The 18,258-nt window shown below is 41.7% G+C and overlaps 2 protein-coding genes across 4 annotated transcripts; both read right to left on the bottom strand.

The window, feature by feature from the left end:
• Positions 1 to 1,457: 1,457 nt before the first annotated feature.
• On the bottom strand, positions 1,458 to 12,063 carry sytl1 (synaptotagmin-like 1). Of its 3 annotated transcripts, none has more exons than XM_035181979.2 (15): positions 11,937 to 12,063; positions 9,850 to 9,976; positions 8,524 to 8,687; positions 8,321 to 8,426; positions 8,196 to 8,235; positions 8,068 to 8,104; positions 7,945 to 7,985; positions 7,505 to 7,621; positions 7,113 to 7,279; positions 6,901 to 7,003; positions 6,451 to 6,612; positions 6,019 to 6,097; positions 5,706 to 5,805; positions 4,979 to 5,184; positions 1,458 to 2,417 (listed from the first exon to the last, which is right to left on the bottom strand). In XM_035181979.2, exons 2-15 carry the CDS (start codon positions 9,972 to 9,974, stop codon positions 2,275 to 2,277), a joined length of 1,590 nt encoding a protein of 529 aa, XP_035037870.1. In that variant the 5' UTR covers positions 9,975 to 9,976; positions 11,937 to 12,063; the 3' UTR covers positions 1,458 to 2,274. The 3 variants fall into 3 exon arrangements, with proteins under 3 accessions (XP_035037870.1, XP_035037872.1, XP_035037871.1); XM_035181981.2 differs by having other exon boundaries at positions 8,536 to 8,687; XM_035181980.2 differs by having other exon boundaries at positions 11,942 to 12,054.
• A 1,158-nt stretch (positions 12,064 to 13,221) lies between these two features.
• Positions 13,222 to 16,187, bottom strand: cd164l2 (CD164 sialomucin-like 2). The gene is made up of 6 exons (XM_035183337.2): positions 15,854 to 16,187; positions 15,340 to 15,426; positions 14,944 to 15,036; positions 14,807 to 14,848; positions 14,406 to 14,559; positions 13,222 to 14,187 (listed from the first exon to the last, which is right to left on the bottom strand). Exons 1-6 carry the CDS (start codon positions 15,930 to 15,932, stop codon positions 14,172 to 14,174), a joined length of 471 nt encoding a protein of 156 aa, XP_035039228.1. The 5' UTR covers positions 15,933 to 16,187; the 3' UTR covers positions 13,222 to 14,171.
• Between the last annotated feature and the right edge of the window lie 2,071 nt (positions 16,188 to 18,258).

Here is an 18,258-nt window from a genome sequence, read left to right as displayed (position 1 = left end):
CATCTTTGTATTCAGTGCTTTTTGTGTTACAAGACAGCAAAGAGAGACTCACACAATTTTACTTTTCCATTGCATATAGTTTTATTTACTATCATAGGTTGTTATCATAATTTTATAAGTTGACTTTGGCCCAAATGTTTTCCTTATGACGGGATCTCATAGGCATTGTCCAAGGACTCTTAGTTAAATACACTAACATCCATAAGAACATTTAAAATAGACTTATTGTTACTCCTTCAACTTCTATGGTGTAAAAGCATCAGTGCATATACTAGACAAATGACAAACGAAGCTGTACACAACAAACAGCTACTGGTTTTATTCTCATGTCTTCAGTATTTGTATGAATTCAGTTAACTGACAACGCTGCATGGACAGCAATATTGATACAGGCTGGCTTACCCTGTTAAAATAAAGTGAAATGTACTGATATTGAAGCAAACTGTTATTTATACTGAAAAATAAAAGTTGAAAAATTAAAAAAAATGTTGCTTTTGATGACAAACATTCAAAATGTCTTTTATTTTATAGAATTTTTCAGTGTACAAATAAATTAAGTGTCCCAGTGGGAGCTTTAGCTCTCAGGATAATTTAAACAATCACAGTGTTGCACTTGTTTAAACAGTGTGGAGCGACTTTCTCTTCATGGCAGACATCTTTGACATGTTCAGGAGCTGAAAGTTCAGGACACGTGAGATCCAGAGTTTATATTTTCAGTCTGTGGCTCCTCTGAAGGCTGTGTTGTTGACACACGAGGTCACCATGGCAACAACGGAAACAACGAGCAGGTGCTATGCAAACGGTGTACATAATGTTTTTAGTGCTTTCTCCTAGTTATGGTATATTTTTTATCATTTTATTATGTTTTATTTTATCTAGCTTTTCCTCTTTTCTCATCTGTAAAATGTTTTATTTCTATATCTGTGCTCTATCGCTGCATGAACTTGCCTTTAATTGTTTCCTATTGTTTTGCTTTTTACCCTTTTCCTGTTATTCGCCTTAAATTTTTCATTTTTAACGGTCTATGATGATTACAAGACGAGTTCTGTAATTTTTGTTTAGTGTGATTATTAAAAATTTATAAAAAAACACACACTGTGACTCATTGCTCTTGGCGTCAGGTTGTATAAACCTATAAAACCAAAACACTGAATGGGCAAAGTGGGCAGCTGCCAACTGGAGCCAGATGAATCCTAAGAAACTCCAAATTCATCATCATTAAAACAATTTTTTGAATGAAATATTGTGATTCATGTTTTTCAAGTTGGTGATGCAATAAACATAATAAACACATCTGGGGGGAAATGACTCAAGACTCAGTAATATATCCAGTGAATTCAGAGCATTTCACATAGAATATTGAATGGGTGTTACTTTGAATAAGCACAGCATTGCAAATGGTCAGCTGATGTGACCTTACATTAAAATAGATTCATGACTTACAAGACACAAACACATTAAGCATTAGTAAGACTTTATTTAGAAACCAAATAACACCCTCTGCCGGACAGGAGTTCTGGCTCTTACGATAAATGGTGCACTAATGATCCTCTACTTTCTTTTGATGAGTGAAGTGGAAGATGGAAACAAAGAATGGACAAATTACATGATATTCTCTTTTTCTTTTTTTGTGTTCTTGACCTTTTTTCTCTCTCTCTAATTTGCTTAATGAATTACATAGAATACTTACAAGGTCTGACCACAAGGTGGTAGTCAGCGACTCCATTAAAATGAAAAGCTAATGGATTTTTCCATCACATCCAGTTATAGTGATGACACCCAAACATATGAATCCTCACAGTTCCTCAGAGTGAAAGAGATCAGGGATTAGTGCTATTAGTGCCATCTGACACACAGGTATTCGGAAGTGATTGAAAGGGTTGAGATAAGACTAGAAATAAATATCAAACAATAACAGTAAATTAGCCTGTGGTCATTTGATTCTAAACATTAAACATTTTTCTAAACATAATTTCACCTTAATATATTATAAGTAAGTAAATCAGAGCACTATTACAAATGCCCTTTTGTCAAATAGGGAAAAAATATACAAATAAGACATTTGAAACGAAGACAGTTTGGGTATTTCTGATCGACGCCATTAATTCACAATATTGCACCGCTACTGTCTCCATGTGTGTGTAGAAATAACCAAGTGTATGTGTGTATCATTGTGACAAAGAGGTTAAATGTGCTTTTGTGCTGAGAGTTCTTCCAGTCCGACCGTTTTTTGCATGTCAATGTGTGTTTTGTGCATCAGTGTGCGTCACTGAGTCACTCAGACCGGTGGGCGAGGTTAGTCCTGATCGGTAGCGTCGCGTCGACCCAGTGGTTTGGGTTTTCAATCATGGATGTCCACACGGTGACCTCCTGTTCAGTGGAGTCCATCCAGCTGACGTCCTCGCTATAACTCTGACCTGCCGTTCAAAACAAAAACAACATCTCATTCATTATTAACTCGGTTGTTAGCTAACGTTGTGCATTATTGCGATTACTGTTATTTAGTGTTTATGGATGTTGTGCTTATTTCGGATGTAAAACCACTTTGATCGCTACGTGGTGGTCACAGCTTTGAGAATGATGGATGTGACTTCTCCAAACGCCTGTTGTGCTTAAAATTCAGCCTGGGAAGGCGAAGGACAGAATCTGGACGATGGACACTGTCCATACAGAACCGGGTTGGACCAATATATTCATCTATACTTTGTACCGATCTTTAAATTTTACTCTAATGTGAATGTTCTAAATGCCAGGACACTAAATATAAATATAAAGCTGTGCATCTTCCCGTCCTGAAATAACAATAAAAACCTTGTTAAAACAAATGAACGGATTCAGTCAACAGAAATGCTGCTCTTACTTTGTTTGTATATTTATGTTTGTGACATATTCGACAGATACAGACAATGAAACTGTGGCAAAAGATGATTTTCAATTACTATTTAGCTGTGAACCGTGCATGTCACACTGAGAAAATAGACCTAGAAATGACCTCTCTCTGATAACATGACCCTCTGAAATGCCTGAAATGCCAAGTGAACAGAATGCAAAGCAATGTGAGGCACTGGACTAAATAATACTGTCACCATTTCCACTCCTACACACCACTGCAGGTGAAAAGAGTGGTGGTTCCCTTCCTAACGATACTATCTGTCACTAAAACAGGAAGGGGTCTCTGTAATCAGTCGCCCATTTTTCACGGATGCATAATTATGATGCCGGAAAAACACAAAGACATGCAGGTGATTGATAGAAACTCCTGTGTATCTGCAGTACAAGCACCTCTGTTGATTTGATGAAGTCGTTCACTAAGTTGATCATAAAAAATTAAGGTTTACTGCTTTCTCATGCCAACTGTTTCAGCCTCTACTTGTAAACCTATACTAATTATGATATTCTAAATTACTGTGGGCTCCTACTTGTTAGAAAAGTACTAAGCTGGAAAGAGTTTTTGATGTGTTTTAAATTTACAGCAGCAAAAGCAGCTATTAGTTTGAAACGCAAACAGTTTATATCACCAAAGATGTCACATATCAAAATGTCAGGATGTGAAGGTGAATTTGTCTTTCGCCATAACCTCGATGACAAAAGTAACTAAAAGTACAAAAGTAACTAAAAAGTAACTAAAAGTACGAAAGTAACTAAAAAGTAACTAAAAGTACAAAAGTAACTAAAAAGTAACTAAAAGTACGAAAGTAACTAAAAAGTAACTAAAAGTACAAAAGTAACTAAAAGTAACTAAAAGAAAGTAACTAAAAGTACAAAGTACTAAAAAGTAACTAAAAGTACAAAAGTAACTAAAAGTAACTAAAAGTACAAAGTAACTAAAAGTATACAAAAGTACAAAAGTAACTAAAAGTAACTAAAAGTACGAAAGTAACTAAAAAGTAACTAAAAGTACAAAAGTAACTAAAAGTACGAAAGTAACTAAAAGTAACTAAAAGTAGAAAAGTAACCAAAAGTAACTAAAAGTACGAAAGTAACTAAAAGTAACTAAAAGTACAAAAGTAACTAAAAGTACAAAAGTAACTAAAAAGTAACTAAAAGTACGAAAGTAACTAAAAAGTAACTAAAAGTACAAAAGTAACTAAAAAGTAACTAAAAGTACGAAAGTAACTAAAAAGTAACTAAAGTAACGAAGTAACGAAAAGTAACAAAGTAACGAAAAGTAACGAAAAGTAACAAAGTAACGAAAAGTAATTAAAGTAAAAAGTAACTCAAAGTAATGAAAATTTACAAAGTAACGAAAAGTAACGTAAAGTAACGTAAAGTAACGTAAAGTAACGTAAAGTAACGATGTTGTCATTACATCAAGTGATTTGAAGTCATAATTTCTGTGTAGATGTCATTAGGCCGGGACTCTTGTCTTACATGTCTAGTTTGGACTCGATTGGACCAAATATGTCCGAGATACAGAACCTCGTGTTTTGATGGCGTGTAATCAAACTTTGACGCCACGCCACGGTCACACCGTGTGACGAAAAATCGATCTTTGAGGTAGTTTTCATCTCCATCTTGTTGTGATGACACGCATCTCCATATGAAGTTGATCTGATGAAAGCCCTGGGACAAGTACATCAAAGTATAAATGTGGAAAATGGCCAATATGGCCACTAAAGTCAAAATGGCGGGCTTCCTGTTGCTTTTTTCCAATTGCACCTCTGACCTTTTTTGTTTGTCTGGTCATGATACACCTGGGCTACGATTTTTGTGGAGATCGGTGAAAGCTAACTGAGGGGCTTTTCCTTAGATGGCGCTGTTGAGCCATTTTTCCACGCCCATTTCAAATTACTCCAGAAAACAATTACTTTTTGGGGTTTTGAATTCCTTGCAAACTTTGGTAACAATTTGAGCATGTCTAGGCCCTGAAAAAGCCCCAACAGGGAAATACAAATCCTTCGAAATACAATAGGGCCTCCCACCGGAGGTGCTCTGGCCCTAATAAAAGTGTTAAAACGAACAGCGTAGAGACTCTCACCGGTTCCACAGCTCAGACGAATCCCTCCCAAGATGTTCCTCTTTAACCCTTCGCGCTGCCAGACCATCAGCTCGGCGCAGGCCTCTCTCAGGTCGCTGGAGTGGAAGCCATCGTACACCATGGTGTGGTTGTAGGTGGGGCTGATGGAGTGCTTCACCACACGCGTCTTCTGACCACTTTGTCTGCTCGCATCCGGGAGTATGTAGCTTGTGGGATTTTAAAATATGATACGATTAAGAATGGTGGTGAATTGTGAAACAAACGGATTATTTGAGTTTTTAAATTGTGGGTTTAAAAATGAGGATGAGAAATGCATTGACAGTCAGTGTTTTTGTAATTTGAAACTGAAACACTGTTATGCATTATGTTAATTCCATAATCCAAGACAGAATGAACAATATGCATTTTGTTTTCGATTTTTGTGTTACTTTTTGGGGGTAAATCACACACAGTACAATACAGAGCACAACATTAAGTTTTTTTTTTTAAACTAAATTTTGGTTTTTATTTTGAAAAGATCACGGCCATGGTATATCAGCTGTTTCCTGAGAGTCGTTTAAAATATGGTCATGTTTAAACAGTTGGTCGGGAAGTAAACTAACTTCAGTGTACTTCAAACCTTATATTGAAACAGTAAAAATCTTCTTTGGTTACTTGCTGAATTTTGATAATTTGAGTTGATAATCAATGACAAAACATCAGCAATTACGATGCCGAGCTGACACACCTTCTAACGAATGAGTCTATAGCGCTTCCTTTGTTGGTTAGAAGGCCTTGAGCCTCCCGGATCCAGATGTAAAGTTCTCCTGTCAGGGGAAGACCATTACCTTAACACACACACACACGCACACACACACACACACACACACACACACACACACACACACACACACACACACACACACACACACACACACACACACACACACACACACACACACACACACACACACACACACACAGAAAACATATCAAGCTGACTTGATTGCGATATTAAGGTGGGACATATTGTGCATCCATGATGTATGCGTCCTGCTCACCCTCGGATTTGTCTGGGACGAACTTAATAGAGAGCATGATGGTCCCACGACTGCTGATGGAGTCGAGATTCAAATTAACCTGTGATGACAGGAGAGAAACGCGAGAGGAAGAGGAAAAGACAAAGGAGGAAAAGGAGGGCACACAGAAGTGTGGAAGCAGTAAAAGATTAAGGTTACATAAAACCTTAGTTTATATTCACAGTGTGTCTTCCTCTCCCTTCAGCTCTCCCAGACACAAGAGGCTCCTCCTTGTATTCCTCATCTTTCACAAAGCTGCCAAAAGTGCTGCTATACCGACAAACAAGCAAATGTACACGCAGGCATCATATTTCTTTTGGTAAATATTAGTCTGGGAGCATTAAATCACACATGCTAACTTATGTGACTACATGGGTGTGTATTTGCGAGTCATTTATAGCTTCTGGTCCCTACCCGTGGCTGCAGGTCCTGCCACAGTGGCTGTGTGCAGGTCCAGTCCCAGAGATCCAGAGCCACCTCCACCTCACCCAGGAACACGTTCCTCCCGAGGGCCTCGGCATGCCACACCGACAGGTTCAGGGTCCGACTCCGCAGCTCCCCAATCCTCACTTTATACTGAAATCATATGGTTGGACTCAGACAGATACTTAACAGGATGGAAGGGCAGGACAAAGTATTGTGGGACCTATCAACAGTTAAAAAGCTACGAGAAATTGACTTTAAATCTGATCATTTGTTGAAAGGACATCTCCTAAACTAGAGAAGTGGCTGCAGTGCATGTTGCAGGACAGGTGGAGGAGAGCTGAAGGACAAACAGCTGCTGAAGGTCAAACAGCTGCTGAAGGACAAACAGCCGCTGGAGGCTGCGACTTTATGTAACATGGAAATGAGAGAGAGTCTCACTCGGAGTGTCTGATCATAGACCGGGTTGAGTGTCTTCTTCTTCACTGAAGTTTTCTTCTTACTGTGACTCGACTTGTCCGGTAAGAGATAGGTTTTAACATATCTGTGAAACACACACACACACACACACACACACATTATATGACTGATGGTGACTGCAACGTTGCCACTGCGATATGCATATTCACGTATATGCATGCGCTGTCACTTACGGGTCAGAGCGGTTCTTGCGCCCCGAAGCGATGTCCTCGCAGCGGTGAACTTTCACATGCAGCTCCTCCTTCTTCGTCTCGTAAACCAATGAGAACTGGATACGGCCCCTCACCTCCACCATCCCGAAATCTCCTGAGCTGAACAGACTCATCATGCTCCCACTGAGCTGCAACACACACACACAGACACACACACACACACGCTGACAAAGATCAGCACCTACGTCATAGCTGAGTCATCTTACGTGACTGGATGGCAAATTAATCAAGTGTGAGTGTGTGTGTGTGTGTGTGTGTGTGTGTGTGTGTGTGTGTGTGTGTGTGTGTGTGTGTGTGTGTGTGTGTGTGTGTGTGTGTGTGTGTGTGTGTGTCCTGCATACGTGCCCGCTTACAGTGTAGCCTGATTGAAGGCTGCTGGTGGAGCTGCTGGTTCTCAGAGAGGCTGGGTCTGGCTCTGTCAGATTGCTGCTCAGAGAGTCTGTGTCCCCGTTGTGGCAGTCAAAGTCATCCTTAACACACACACACACACACACACACACACACACACACACACACACACACACACACACACACACACACACACACGATTCTAAAATACAACGTCACTGCTTATCATCCATCAGATGACGCACTCATGTCGTGTCCTTTAAAGACTCTAATATATCTTACTATTGACTACGCATGTGATCGATTTATGTATTTAAATAATACAGAATATCGACTCTGTGTCGGTGGAGTATCAGAATAGAAAGGGGAATAACTGGCCAGTTCAAAACTGTTTATCTATTAATTTAGTCACGATAATCTGTGAAAGTGGATGTGTTCTAATCACCTCTGGTTCCTCTGAGTGGTCTGCACTTCTCCTTTCACTGTCTGTGAAACGAATGATTGGTTAATATTAGTACAATGAGACAGTTATGTAAGTACAGAGACTGCGAGATAGAAGCTTTCATACCTTTGGATGACAAGGAACTATTTCTATGCTTGAGACCCTGGAATTGAAGATGTTTTATTCATATTTAGATGATTGTTTAGGGAAAAGATCCGTGCATGGAAACTAGAAATATGAATGCACACACAGACCTGTGGTAGAGGGCTTTGTGTCCTAGGTGTTCCTTGACTCCTGAGAACATAAATAAGAACAGGGGACATTCAGTTTCACCCAAGGCTCAGAACAAGTTATGTGATGTTTCTCTGTCATCACTAACCCTCCATGCTCTGCCTTGTTGTCCTGCAGTCTTCTCTCTGCATCAGGAGAGGAGTCGTTGAGTCGTGTTGTCGCATCTCCATTAAACAGTCCACTCAGGGGCACATCTGTAACCATGGCAACAACCACAGACCCATCATTTGGGATATCCCTGCAACATCAGATAAACCGCCTCACAAGCCGGTGACAGCAGCACTACATTACCTGGAAACTGACCTCTGCTCTTAGTCTTCTTGTGGCGTACGGTGGCGTGCACGAGGTCGCAGATAGACGCCCGGTTGTGATGGCGCTTGCTGCACTCCTCGCTGAACCATGCCCCCGACTGTGTGCGCAGACGTGTCGGGTCGGTCTCTGTCTGCTGGAGGATCCTGCAGAGGTGACACAGGGCCGCGTTAACAGAGCACACAATCACAACCTCCTGCCTGCAAACGTCAGTCAGCACGTCAAAGACAAATACATGTCAAATTAACATACGGATAATTTGACAGGCCGTGTTTGCATTTACAGGAACAAGATGGCATTAGACGTTGTTAATCTTTTGATACATTCATCACCCTGACTATAAAGCTGAAACGAGAAAGTTAACTGAAAGTGCCTAAACTTCTTTGGTTTCAGGGTCTCAAGTGTGAGGTTTTCTCTGCATGTCTGATCCCTTCTGATGTTTTATAGATCAAACAATTAATTGATACATCTATAAGAAAAAGTGATCAATTTATTGATGATTTAAAAATAAATAGGCCACTAGCCAACAGCATGTTGAGATGTGCCAACGTGGTGAGTTCCAATACAAATATATGGTTATGATGGGATTGAGGATACTATAGCATCACTAACTGCAGTGTGCAGTTAGTAAAACAAAACAATCAGAGTAGAAATGACATTGTCACAACCATTTTCCATTATTGACGACAGAATGGAAGAAGCAACATAGTGATAAATCTAACAGAGTCCAGATGGTTCCTCATCAAGTAGTTGAGATGTTGCAGTATTAAGACATGTCTGATAAACAGGTTTCTAAAGTACAGTATCATGTAAACAGTCATGTCCTGAGTAAGAACAACATAGAGGTGACAAATTAAAGATAAGAAAATACAGATGTTTCTTTCGATGTGTAATTCTTAAAACATCCCATCGTGCTCTCTGACTTGACTGTGATTTATCCCATTTTACAGGGTCACCTTCAGACTAAGCCTTTCAACAGTGCACAAAGAGGCTATGAATCATTTGATGAGTAGGAAATGAGCCGAATCTTGTAGTCGTCACAGTCGACAGAAATCAACCCAATTGAACCGAAAAGGCACATTTTACATCTCTAACGCTTTTCATCCCCCTCCTCAAAGCACCAGAGGAGGGGATATATTGTTAAAGAAGTATTTTCTTCCCCCACAGCTGTTGTGGAAGCTAGAGATAGTTTGTTAGTGCCTCATATCAAAATGTATGTTCTTTTTATTTCCCCATCAAGTTGTCACCTTTCTGTACTGAGCTCATGACTGAAGTGGCCCCTGAAAAGATAAACAATCACCTCCTGACCTTACTCGTCCTTCGTCGCGTTCACGCAGCTCCACGTCCCGTTGTAAGACCTGCAGGACAAGTGACTCCTCCTGGTCCGTCAGGTGGCTCAGGTCAAGAGAGGAATCAGCCGGCTCCCCCTCCATCCCTGAGAGAAGTGCACATAAACACAATCTTTTCAAAAAGAGACAAAATCTATTAATCTCTACACACTTGCAGGGCCCTAAATGAACTTTAAGATAAACATTTTATCTTCTTTGCTTGGACTCATTCAGAAGACAGTATATTGGTGGTGCACTACACTGAACCGCAGTTGTGATGTTACATGTGTCAGTGAGTTGTGAGGAGTTACACCGAGGAGCGATTTTCTGCCCTTCTCATTATCATTCAATAAATCTTAAGGCCTCAGATTTCAGTTTTTCCCACAAGAAATAATCAGAGACATTTAGAAAAAAGAAAATGTCAGACAAAAATACATATGTTTTGTCTTCGTATTCTCTCAACACCCCTCAGAGGGATTCTGAGCCCCAGGTCGGTAACCGCTGTGCACTTTGAGGAAACAGCACCCTTTGAAATCAAGTGTCCTCCTGTGGCTCTGGTAGCTCAGCGGGCGAGGACACATGCTGGTCCACGCAGGCTATTCCCGTCCACTGCTGTGACTTTCATCCCCTTCCTGCACTAAACACTCTCTAATGTAGACTGACAACTAACATCTAACAAGTTTTAATTATAACTTTTTCATTCACAACATAACAGCTCTGTCATCCATTCAGTGCAAAATACAAAATATAGAAGTGTGCATGTTGTCTATTTTTTATACTTTATACATTACGATGCAATACAATGCGATACTATACAGCACGACACAACAAGATATGGCAGGACACGACTTTACAGGATTTTAATCGATATAGCGCAATACAACACGATACAACAAGACCAGTAGGATAGTATAGGATAGGATACGGTACGGTATTATACGATCAGGAGCATTTCAAGGGACTTTGGGTGCCCCAAGCAAATGGAACCTTGGTGACCCTACACCGAAACAAACCCCCCTCAGCTTGGAGCCTTGGGCAACTTCCTGCTTTGCCTAAACTGTTGCAACACCCCTGGATGAGATACTGTACAAGATACAATCCGATAAGATACGATATGATTAAATACAACACAATGCGACATGACAGATACGATAGGATTGGATAGGATACGCGATAGGATACAATACGACCTGAAGCATTTTAAAGGGTCACACCAGGCAAATGGAACCTGGGTGACGACACCAAAACAAGCTGAACCACCACCATCCTCAGCTCTACGTCTCGGGGAACTACTTGCTTTGCCTATACTGTTGCAACATCCCTGAAAACCATAGGATACAAGATACAATCACTTTACACTCATTTCCAGGACTGATACTGAGAAAATGTTTAAAAGTGTTATACTATAGAACAAACTTCCCTCCTCCACTACATAAATATATTATTATGTCTTTGAGTGTGTGAAGGTTTTCTCCTCTGCCTGGAGGCTAGTTACGTTTGAGTAGTTAACACATGCGCAGAGCGAATTTCCTGTCAAAGCGGTTTGAAGTTAAGCAAACAGGATATTATACACTGGTGCACCTCAGATCTCATAACCTGACACCTAAACCAACACGGAAAATATATTGCAGTGCAGAGTAGAAGACATAGTGCAAGCCTGTATGATATTTTTATAATAATAGTCTGACAATGTTCTTACAGCAGAGTCATATTTCCACAGAATGTACACAACAAGTTGCTGATCTTGTTTACACAGGGTAAGAAGACAGTATTACTTTATGTTACATTTCTGAAAGATGAAGTGTCTGGTCATTATTGTTATTATCGTTATTATTAGTAGTAGTAGTAACAGTAGTAGTATCATTATTATTATTATTGTTATTATTATTATTAACAGGAAGTGTGGATAGAGAAAATAGTCCCGAGTAGCACTTCCCTCATCATGAGCACCGCGAGAGAGAGGACACCTGTCGCCACTTTCTCTCTTAAGAAAACACACTCTGTCACAAACATTCACACACACACGCACACACACACACCCACTTAACCCAGACTAAACTCTGTTACCTTACTTGACAGCTTCTGCTGGTTCCATGTGTGAAAAAGTTTGGTGAAAAGTTGTCCTGAGTGCAGTGGATGTGTGTGTGTGAGTGTGTGGGAGTCTGTGTGCGTGTGTCTGGGTCTGTGTGCAGAGCAAACGGAGAGAACACGCCCTCTAGAGTCAGTGAGTCTGCGTGAGTGTGTGCGTGTGTGTGTGTTTGTGTGTCTGTGTGTGTGTGTGTGTGTCTGTGTCATATAATTAAATAAACACACCATAACAACCTGATATTCGCACAAGTGTTTTGTCCAACTCTCTTTATTAGGACTTTGCATTGACTTCCATTCATTGTGGACAGCCTCACCAAAACCTTATACTTACCCTTAACCTCACCACAATTCACATCTGACCCATAACCTTAACCATCTCAACTTACTGCCCAACCCTTATCTTCCCCCTGGTTCTAACCCTAAAACCAAGTCTCAACCCTCAAGCAGACCTTGGTCAAAATGTCCTCACCCAGTCTTTTCTCAAAATGGTGCTCACTTACTGTATAAAGATATAAGTACACACACACACGGATGTTTCACCACCAACTGCAGGGTGGAGGTGGGATGTCATTTTCCTGCTTATGGCCGTCCACACCTGCTAAACATACACTTGGCATCACACACTGAGGCTACTGCTGCACCTAGTCCTCTGTACACACACACACACACACACACACACACGAGGCACAGAGAGGCTTACACACACAAACAGAGCTTTCTGCTTGATTTAAAGTGGGAGATAGCCAGCAGCCAACAATTTAGAGTGTGGTAATGTGTGTGCGTGTGGGGAAGAGGGGGGTGCTGGACTTTCCTTTCTCACACTGGAAATGTGTTTGTTCTTGTTTTTGTGCGGGGGGATGGTCCAAGTGGAGGAAAAAAGACTTGTATTCATTCCTGTCTTTTGTCAACAGACTTGGACGGAAGCCACAGTGTGCCCAGTTGGGAGGCTTTTTTTTTGTGTGGGCTTATTCAAGCCTGTGGGTTCTGGCTCTGACAACGAGCGGTGCATCCAGCCAGCCATCCTGCTGCTCCCCTAAAGGCCTCTGCCATCGCTGTGTTCCCACTGCACGCTGCGATCCACACTGACGTATCCATGGATAGGTCCGTCTTATCTGCACATGTCTGCGGCCACACCCAGTTTACAGTCAAATCAATTCACTCGCTCTGCTGGTGCAGGCAAATACGCACTCAACACATAATGTACTGTACAAATTCTGTTACCAACTCTTCACTGGCATCCAAGAAAAGAGATATGACACAAACACACTGAGATTCTCATTTATTTTTTCATTCTCATGGCATCACAAAAAAATCCAAACATTTCATTATTTCATTATCACTATTTACACAAGTAAACAGTGTCCCATCATATCTCTGTGATCTGTTATTAAAGGGTTAGAGCTGGTACGTCAATCAGAGCAATCAAAACTGAAGTCTCCATGAAAATGAACTTACAAAAAAGCTCTTGACAATTCAAAAAACACACACAAATCAAAGTAGTGGAGTATTAACGTCAGATCAGAGCTTTTCAAGTTTGAAGGACTACTTCTTAGATGTTATGTTAGAAAGTGTAAACCTTGAATGCTCATGTCGCCTAAACATTCCCAGACAAAACATTTCATTCACTACAAGTTAATACATAAAAAACTAAGATGCATATATTCTAACTTTTGGTTTCAGAAAAACACGACTAGTACTCATCGACAAAATTGAGTTCCACAATCTCATTTTGGGAAAAGTTAAAAATGCCTCTGATAACCTTGTCTGACCTCCTGACTACATATCACCCTTTCCCATTACTGCACTGTACTGTTTACACAGTTGAGACATTTGATACAGCCTTGTTGTTTTGTAAGAGGACAAACTCTTAACTTGTTAAATTAGTTTCTGTGAAGATTAATGTTGGGTTTCGATTGCAGAGCTAATTCGCTGCAACAATCAGAGCCCATTTGTTTCCCATTTGTCTTACTGTACGACTACTTGCGGTGCTATACACAGTGAACACATGCACACACTCGTTACACAACGCGGCAATCTGAGGAACAAATTAGCCTCTTATAAACACACCCATCCCCCAGGGGTACACATGGGGACCACACTGAAAATGACGGGCTGAGGAGGAGAGAGAGAAAAAATATCTCGGAGTCACAAGTCGATGAGTCACTGCTCTGACGTCCTGCACACTCATCTGCTCGTCCTTCACACGTCTTGACTTCACTGTGGCTGCTCTCTGTGTGAAGACAGACAGAATTTGATATGGACGGAGGAGGTTAGTGATGAAAATCAAAATACATTCAGAGATGTTGAAGGTGATTCATCTATTGGGTGCTATGGGTCACTCCTGCCACTGGAGGCTGCTGCTGCACCAACACATCATCACTGCACACAGAGATTTACACTCACGTAGTTGAATTCTCTGCCCTCTGGCACCTAAATGCACGTACTCACATGGGGTCATAGTTGCTCTGCTCTTTGGATTTGAGGAAACGCATGGCGAAGAAGCCGCCCGCCTGCAGGCACAGCACCAGGATGATGCCGCCGATGAAACTGGACATGTCAAACTTGGCCTGGGAGAACTCTGGAGACGAGTTACTGCCATCACCTGCAGACAGAGGGCAGACTTAATGGGTTCATGGGTTTAATAGGGGAAATTGCAAGAAAGGAAGGGAGGGAGAGGAACAATCAGTGTGCGGTTCTGAGAAAGCACTTGACTGGTGGGAAGGAGTGAGTGAGTTTATGAATGGCATCAGGGGAACATTTTACTCTGCCCCTTCTGGGAATAAATGTCTGACGCAGAAGGCAGGGGAGGGGGAGGGAGGTGATGCTGGAGTGGAGCGGATATGATTTACCTGAGTCACCTTCGCCTCCTCCCTCAGCCACCGTCTCTACAACTGGGAAATGGAACGTGCAAACGAGACGAGGGTTAGAGATGATGCAGGGAGATGATCTGCGATTTGTGTCAGTGTCAGGGGGAGCTGTTTGATACCTGTGCACAGTTCGGACACTCTGGTCCAGCTGCAGTTCATGGAGGTGTCTGCTGAGTCGCCCTCATCAGTCAGACACACCCCCGTATCATTACCTGAGACAGAAAGTACAGGCAGTTTAGTTTGTGTGTGTGTCATGCACGCATTCCCAGCATACTAAATAATTCAGTCATCGTGTACAAACCGGGGAGGCTTATGTTACAGTAGCCATGATGATTGAATTACTAATTACTATCAGAGGTCACAGGTCGGCGTGTGTGTGTGTGTGTGTGTGTGTGTGTGTGTGTGTGTGTGTGTGTGTGTGTGTGTGTGTGTGTGTGTGTGTGTGTGTGTGTGTGTGTACGTGTGTGTGTGTGTGTGTGTGTGTGTGTGTGTGTGTGTGTGTGTGTGTGTGTCACCATCTGGACAAAGCCTCCAGACGCAGCCTGTCAGGTTGAGCATGGAGTCTCCAACGCACAAGTCACATGACTCCGCTTGGGAACAATCTGAGGAGGAGAAATAACTGGCAGTCAATTGGAAGTGTCAGTCATTGCCAAGTGATTGGCCGATGCACAATTATCTTCCCACAGAGAAAGAAATGTTAAAACCATAATTTCTGCAAGAAAACTGGTGGGACAGTCTGGACGGTGTCAGAATAGACAAAACTGAGTAGGAAAAAACAGAAGTCGTGCCAAAGGAAGGATTTTAGATTCTCATCCACCTCTCACACTTTCTCTTCTTGTCAGTTTGTGCAAAATACTGGAGAAAAAACACGTTCTCAGTAAGTTAGAGGAGAGAAAGGATGGTGGAAAGACTCAAATCCGGCTCTGTGGAATTGAGGAAAGATGCAAAAAGTAGGAAGACACCAACAGGTTTCTAACAAGATAACAATCCTAAATTAAGGGTATTGTAAAATGTGGATGCTCCCCTTACCTGACTGTGAGTACACATAGGGCACCCCAGCTAGAAGCAGCAGTGTGGAACACAGGACCTTCAATACCAACTGCTGCATCCTGACAGCCACAGAGGACAGCTGGGAAGCGTAGGCGATGAGTGTGTCTAGAAAGATGTTTTCAATAAAAATGTCTTTGATAAGTCCTCAAGACAGCATCCAATAGTTGGGGATGGAGAGACGGTTCCTGTCCAGGACACAGAGAGAGACAGAGAAAACGACCGGAGACACAGAGATCTGTGTAACATGAGCGACACCCAAACTTGGTTCCCTGGCAACCAACTGGCCCACCTCAACTCCCCTGAAACACACACCAGTCAGGACGGACTGACACCTGCTTACCTCAGCAGGCAGTGCATGCACACACACACCTACACACATGTGAGTGTTTGTTCAAGGAGTTTGCTTCACAAACCTGGTGCTCGAAACAACTTAGGGTATAAAGAATGTCAGGCAATCAGGGGTTTTACAAGCTGTCCCCTCAGGAACCGATGACATCTGTAGTAAGTTTTACGGCTATCGATCCAATGGTTGTTGTGGTATTTTAGGACCAAAGTGGTGGAGTGACGGACAGACCGACACTGAAAGACACTGCTACCTTGGCTAAAAATGTATTTCTGTTACACAACATATTACGTTTATCTGCATTTTTTATGTTTTTCTTTTAAAATAGAAGAGATGTCCCACTATCCAGTCATCATACACTTACAATTAAACAACCTGAGAAAAGGAAAAATCACTTTAATCCAACTGTTAACAACCTCTGTCCGCTCAGAGCCCACAACATGACACTGGGTTGCAGCATTTTTAACAGTCACAAGCCAAATAAAGGTGTCTATCACTGTTCTGAGACAGAAACTAGAAGCAGCAAGAATCAATTTGTCACTCGACTCTAACTATGTTCATTTTTAACTGGTGTCAACTGTAAATTGGTTTGACTATAAGGCAGTTTATCAACATTATCAGGGTAGCAGTGGTATGAGTGATCCAAACAGCTCTCAGTGTGAACGACGTTGGTGTGGGAAGTAGAGTTGGTCAGAACCCATGTGACTTTGTACAGTAGTTGGCCTGTACTCAGTAATACAGTAGTATAGACGTCTATCATCCACTCAAATCATAGCGTAGAACGGGCCACAGTTGTGTATAGGAAACCGTCCAAACCAGGGAGAAAACTAACTAACCCGAACCCGGCAGGCAATATGTTTTTTATATCTGAACCCGACCCAAGCCTGATTTCCTCAATTTAATTACAAGCAGTGTAAAAAATCTAAAATATAGCCCAGAGAACCCAGCCTGAGCCCAAATATCATAATACCTGTGTGTAGTGTGTAGTGTACTGAGTGGATATTAATGATGTGGATATTGCAGAAGAGTAAAGGCTCATTTATGCTCGTAGTTAGAAATGTCTGTGTTCTGCGTTCAAAAGCAAGACAGCTTATGGATACTTACAAACCGGGAAATCATTGGGGGTAATGTAGCCAATAGTTCAAGTGAGACCACCATAAGACAAGAGGAAGAAATTTCAACAATGGCAAAACATATGATGTTACAAACAGACACTTTTGCCTCTTTCTTAAGAGTTACATTATCACAACTTCCTCTACCATCACCATACTTGTTGTTGTTAGAAACTCTAGACTCTGTGTTGCCCTCTGGTGGATGTATTGCTAAACAACCATGTGGCCAGTGATGATTGCACCGTTAGAAACAGACATATCTCCTTTTGTACATAAGGGCAGAGTAAATGAGCCTTAAAAGGGGGGGCTCAGGGTGCCCTACTCCGAAAAGGGCTCATACCTCCCTGTTGTAGCTGCGCCCCTGTACACAAACACGCACCAGCCCTCAAAACCAGGTGAATCCAGTCCAGCATCACGACGCACTCTGTCATCTTAACTCAGAGACTTCCACCAGCATCACCGCCTCCCGAGTTCACGCCGACCTCATGGCTCCTGTGTGCGCGCCCACGTGTCGAACTGTGTTCTCACACATTGTCTGGGTGAGAGCTGCGCGGCTCCACGGGGGACCTGGTGTGTCGGCGTGATATAACAGGAATAAAAAGACACAAAAATAAAATAAACAGAGGGAAATTCCGCAGTCCTGTCGAACACGATTTCCTCCCACTGATGCTCCTCTAACAAAATCGATGCACCGGCGAGAAAGGAAGAAATAATGCTGCAATTTACAGCCTGGGGCGAATAGACAACTAGTTGGTATTAATACAAATACGTGCACGGAATATATGATGTTACTGAATGACAGATAAGAGTCCAGTTGAATGACATAATATATAAGAATAGAATGATCAACACGTCCTTACAACATCCCTCTATTTTTATCATTTTCTGTTCGATATTATCCTTTTATTAGTCATGATACGAAAAAGCAG

This window comes from Hippoglossus stenolepis, chromosome 17 (genome assembly GCF_022539355.2).
Source record: "Hippoglossus stenolepis isolate QCI-W04-F060 chromosome 17, HSTE1.2, whole genome shotgun sequence".
In the NCBI taxonomy this organism is placed as follows: Eukaryota; Metazoa; Chordata; class Actinopteri; order Pleuronectiformes; family Pleuronectidae; genus Hippoglossus; species Hippoglossus stenolepis.
The sequence above is the reverse complement of the archived record's forward strand: the minus strand, read 5'-3'. Positions and strand labels throughout refer to the sequence as shown.

Coding starts and splice junctions, on each gene's coding strand:
- sytl1 (XM_035181979.2), bottom strand. CDS start 9,974: ATGGAGGGGGAGCCGGCTGATTCCTCTCTTGACCTGAGCCACCTGACG. Junction 7,986..8,067: donor TAGTTCCTTGTCATCCAAAG/GTATGAAAGCTT, acceptor TTCGTTTCACAG/ACAGTGAAAGGAGAAGTGCA. Junction 7,280..7,504: donor GCCTTCAATCAGGCTACACT/GTAAGCGGGCAC, acceptor TGTGTGTTGCAG/CTCAGTGGGAGCATGATGAG.
- cd164l2 (XM_035183337.2), bottom strand. CDS start 15,932: ATGCAGCAGTTGGTATTGAAGGTCCTGTGTTCCACACTGCTGCTTCTA. Junction 15,427..15,853: donor CTATGTGTACTCACAGTCAG/GTAAGGGGAGCA, acceptor TCTCCTCCTCAG/ATTGTTCCCAAGCGGAGTCA. Junction 14,849..14,943: donor AGTGTCCGAACTGTGCACAG/GTATCAAACAGC, acceptor TCCATTTCCCAG/TTGTAGAGACGGTGGCTGAG.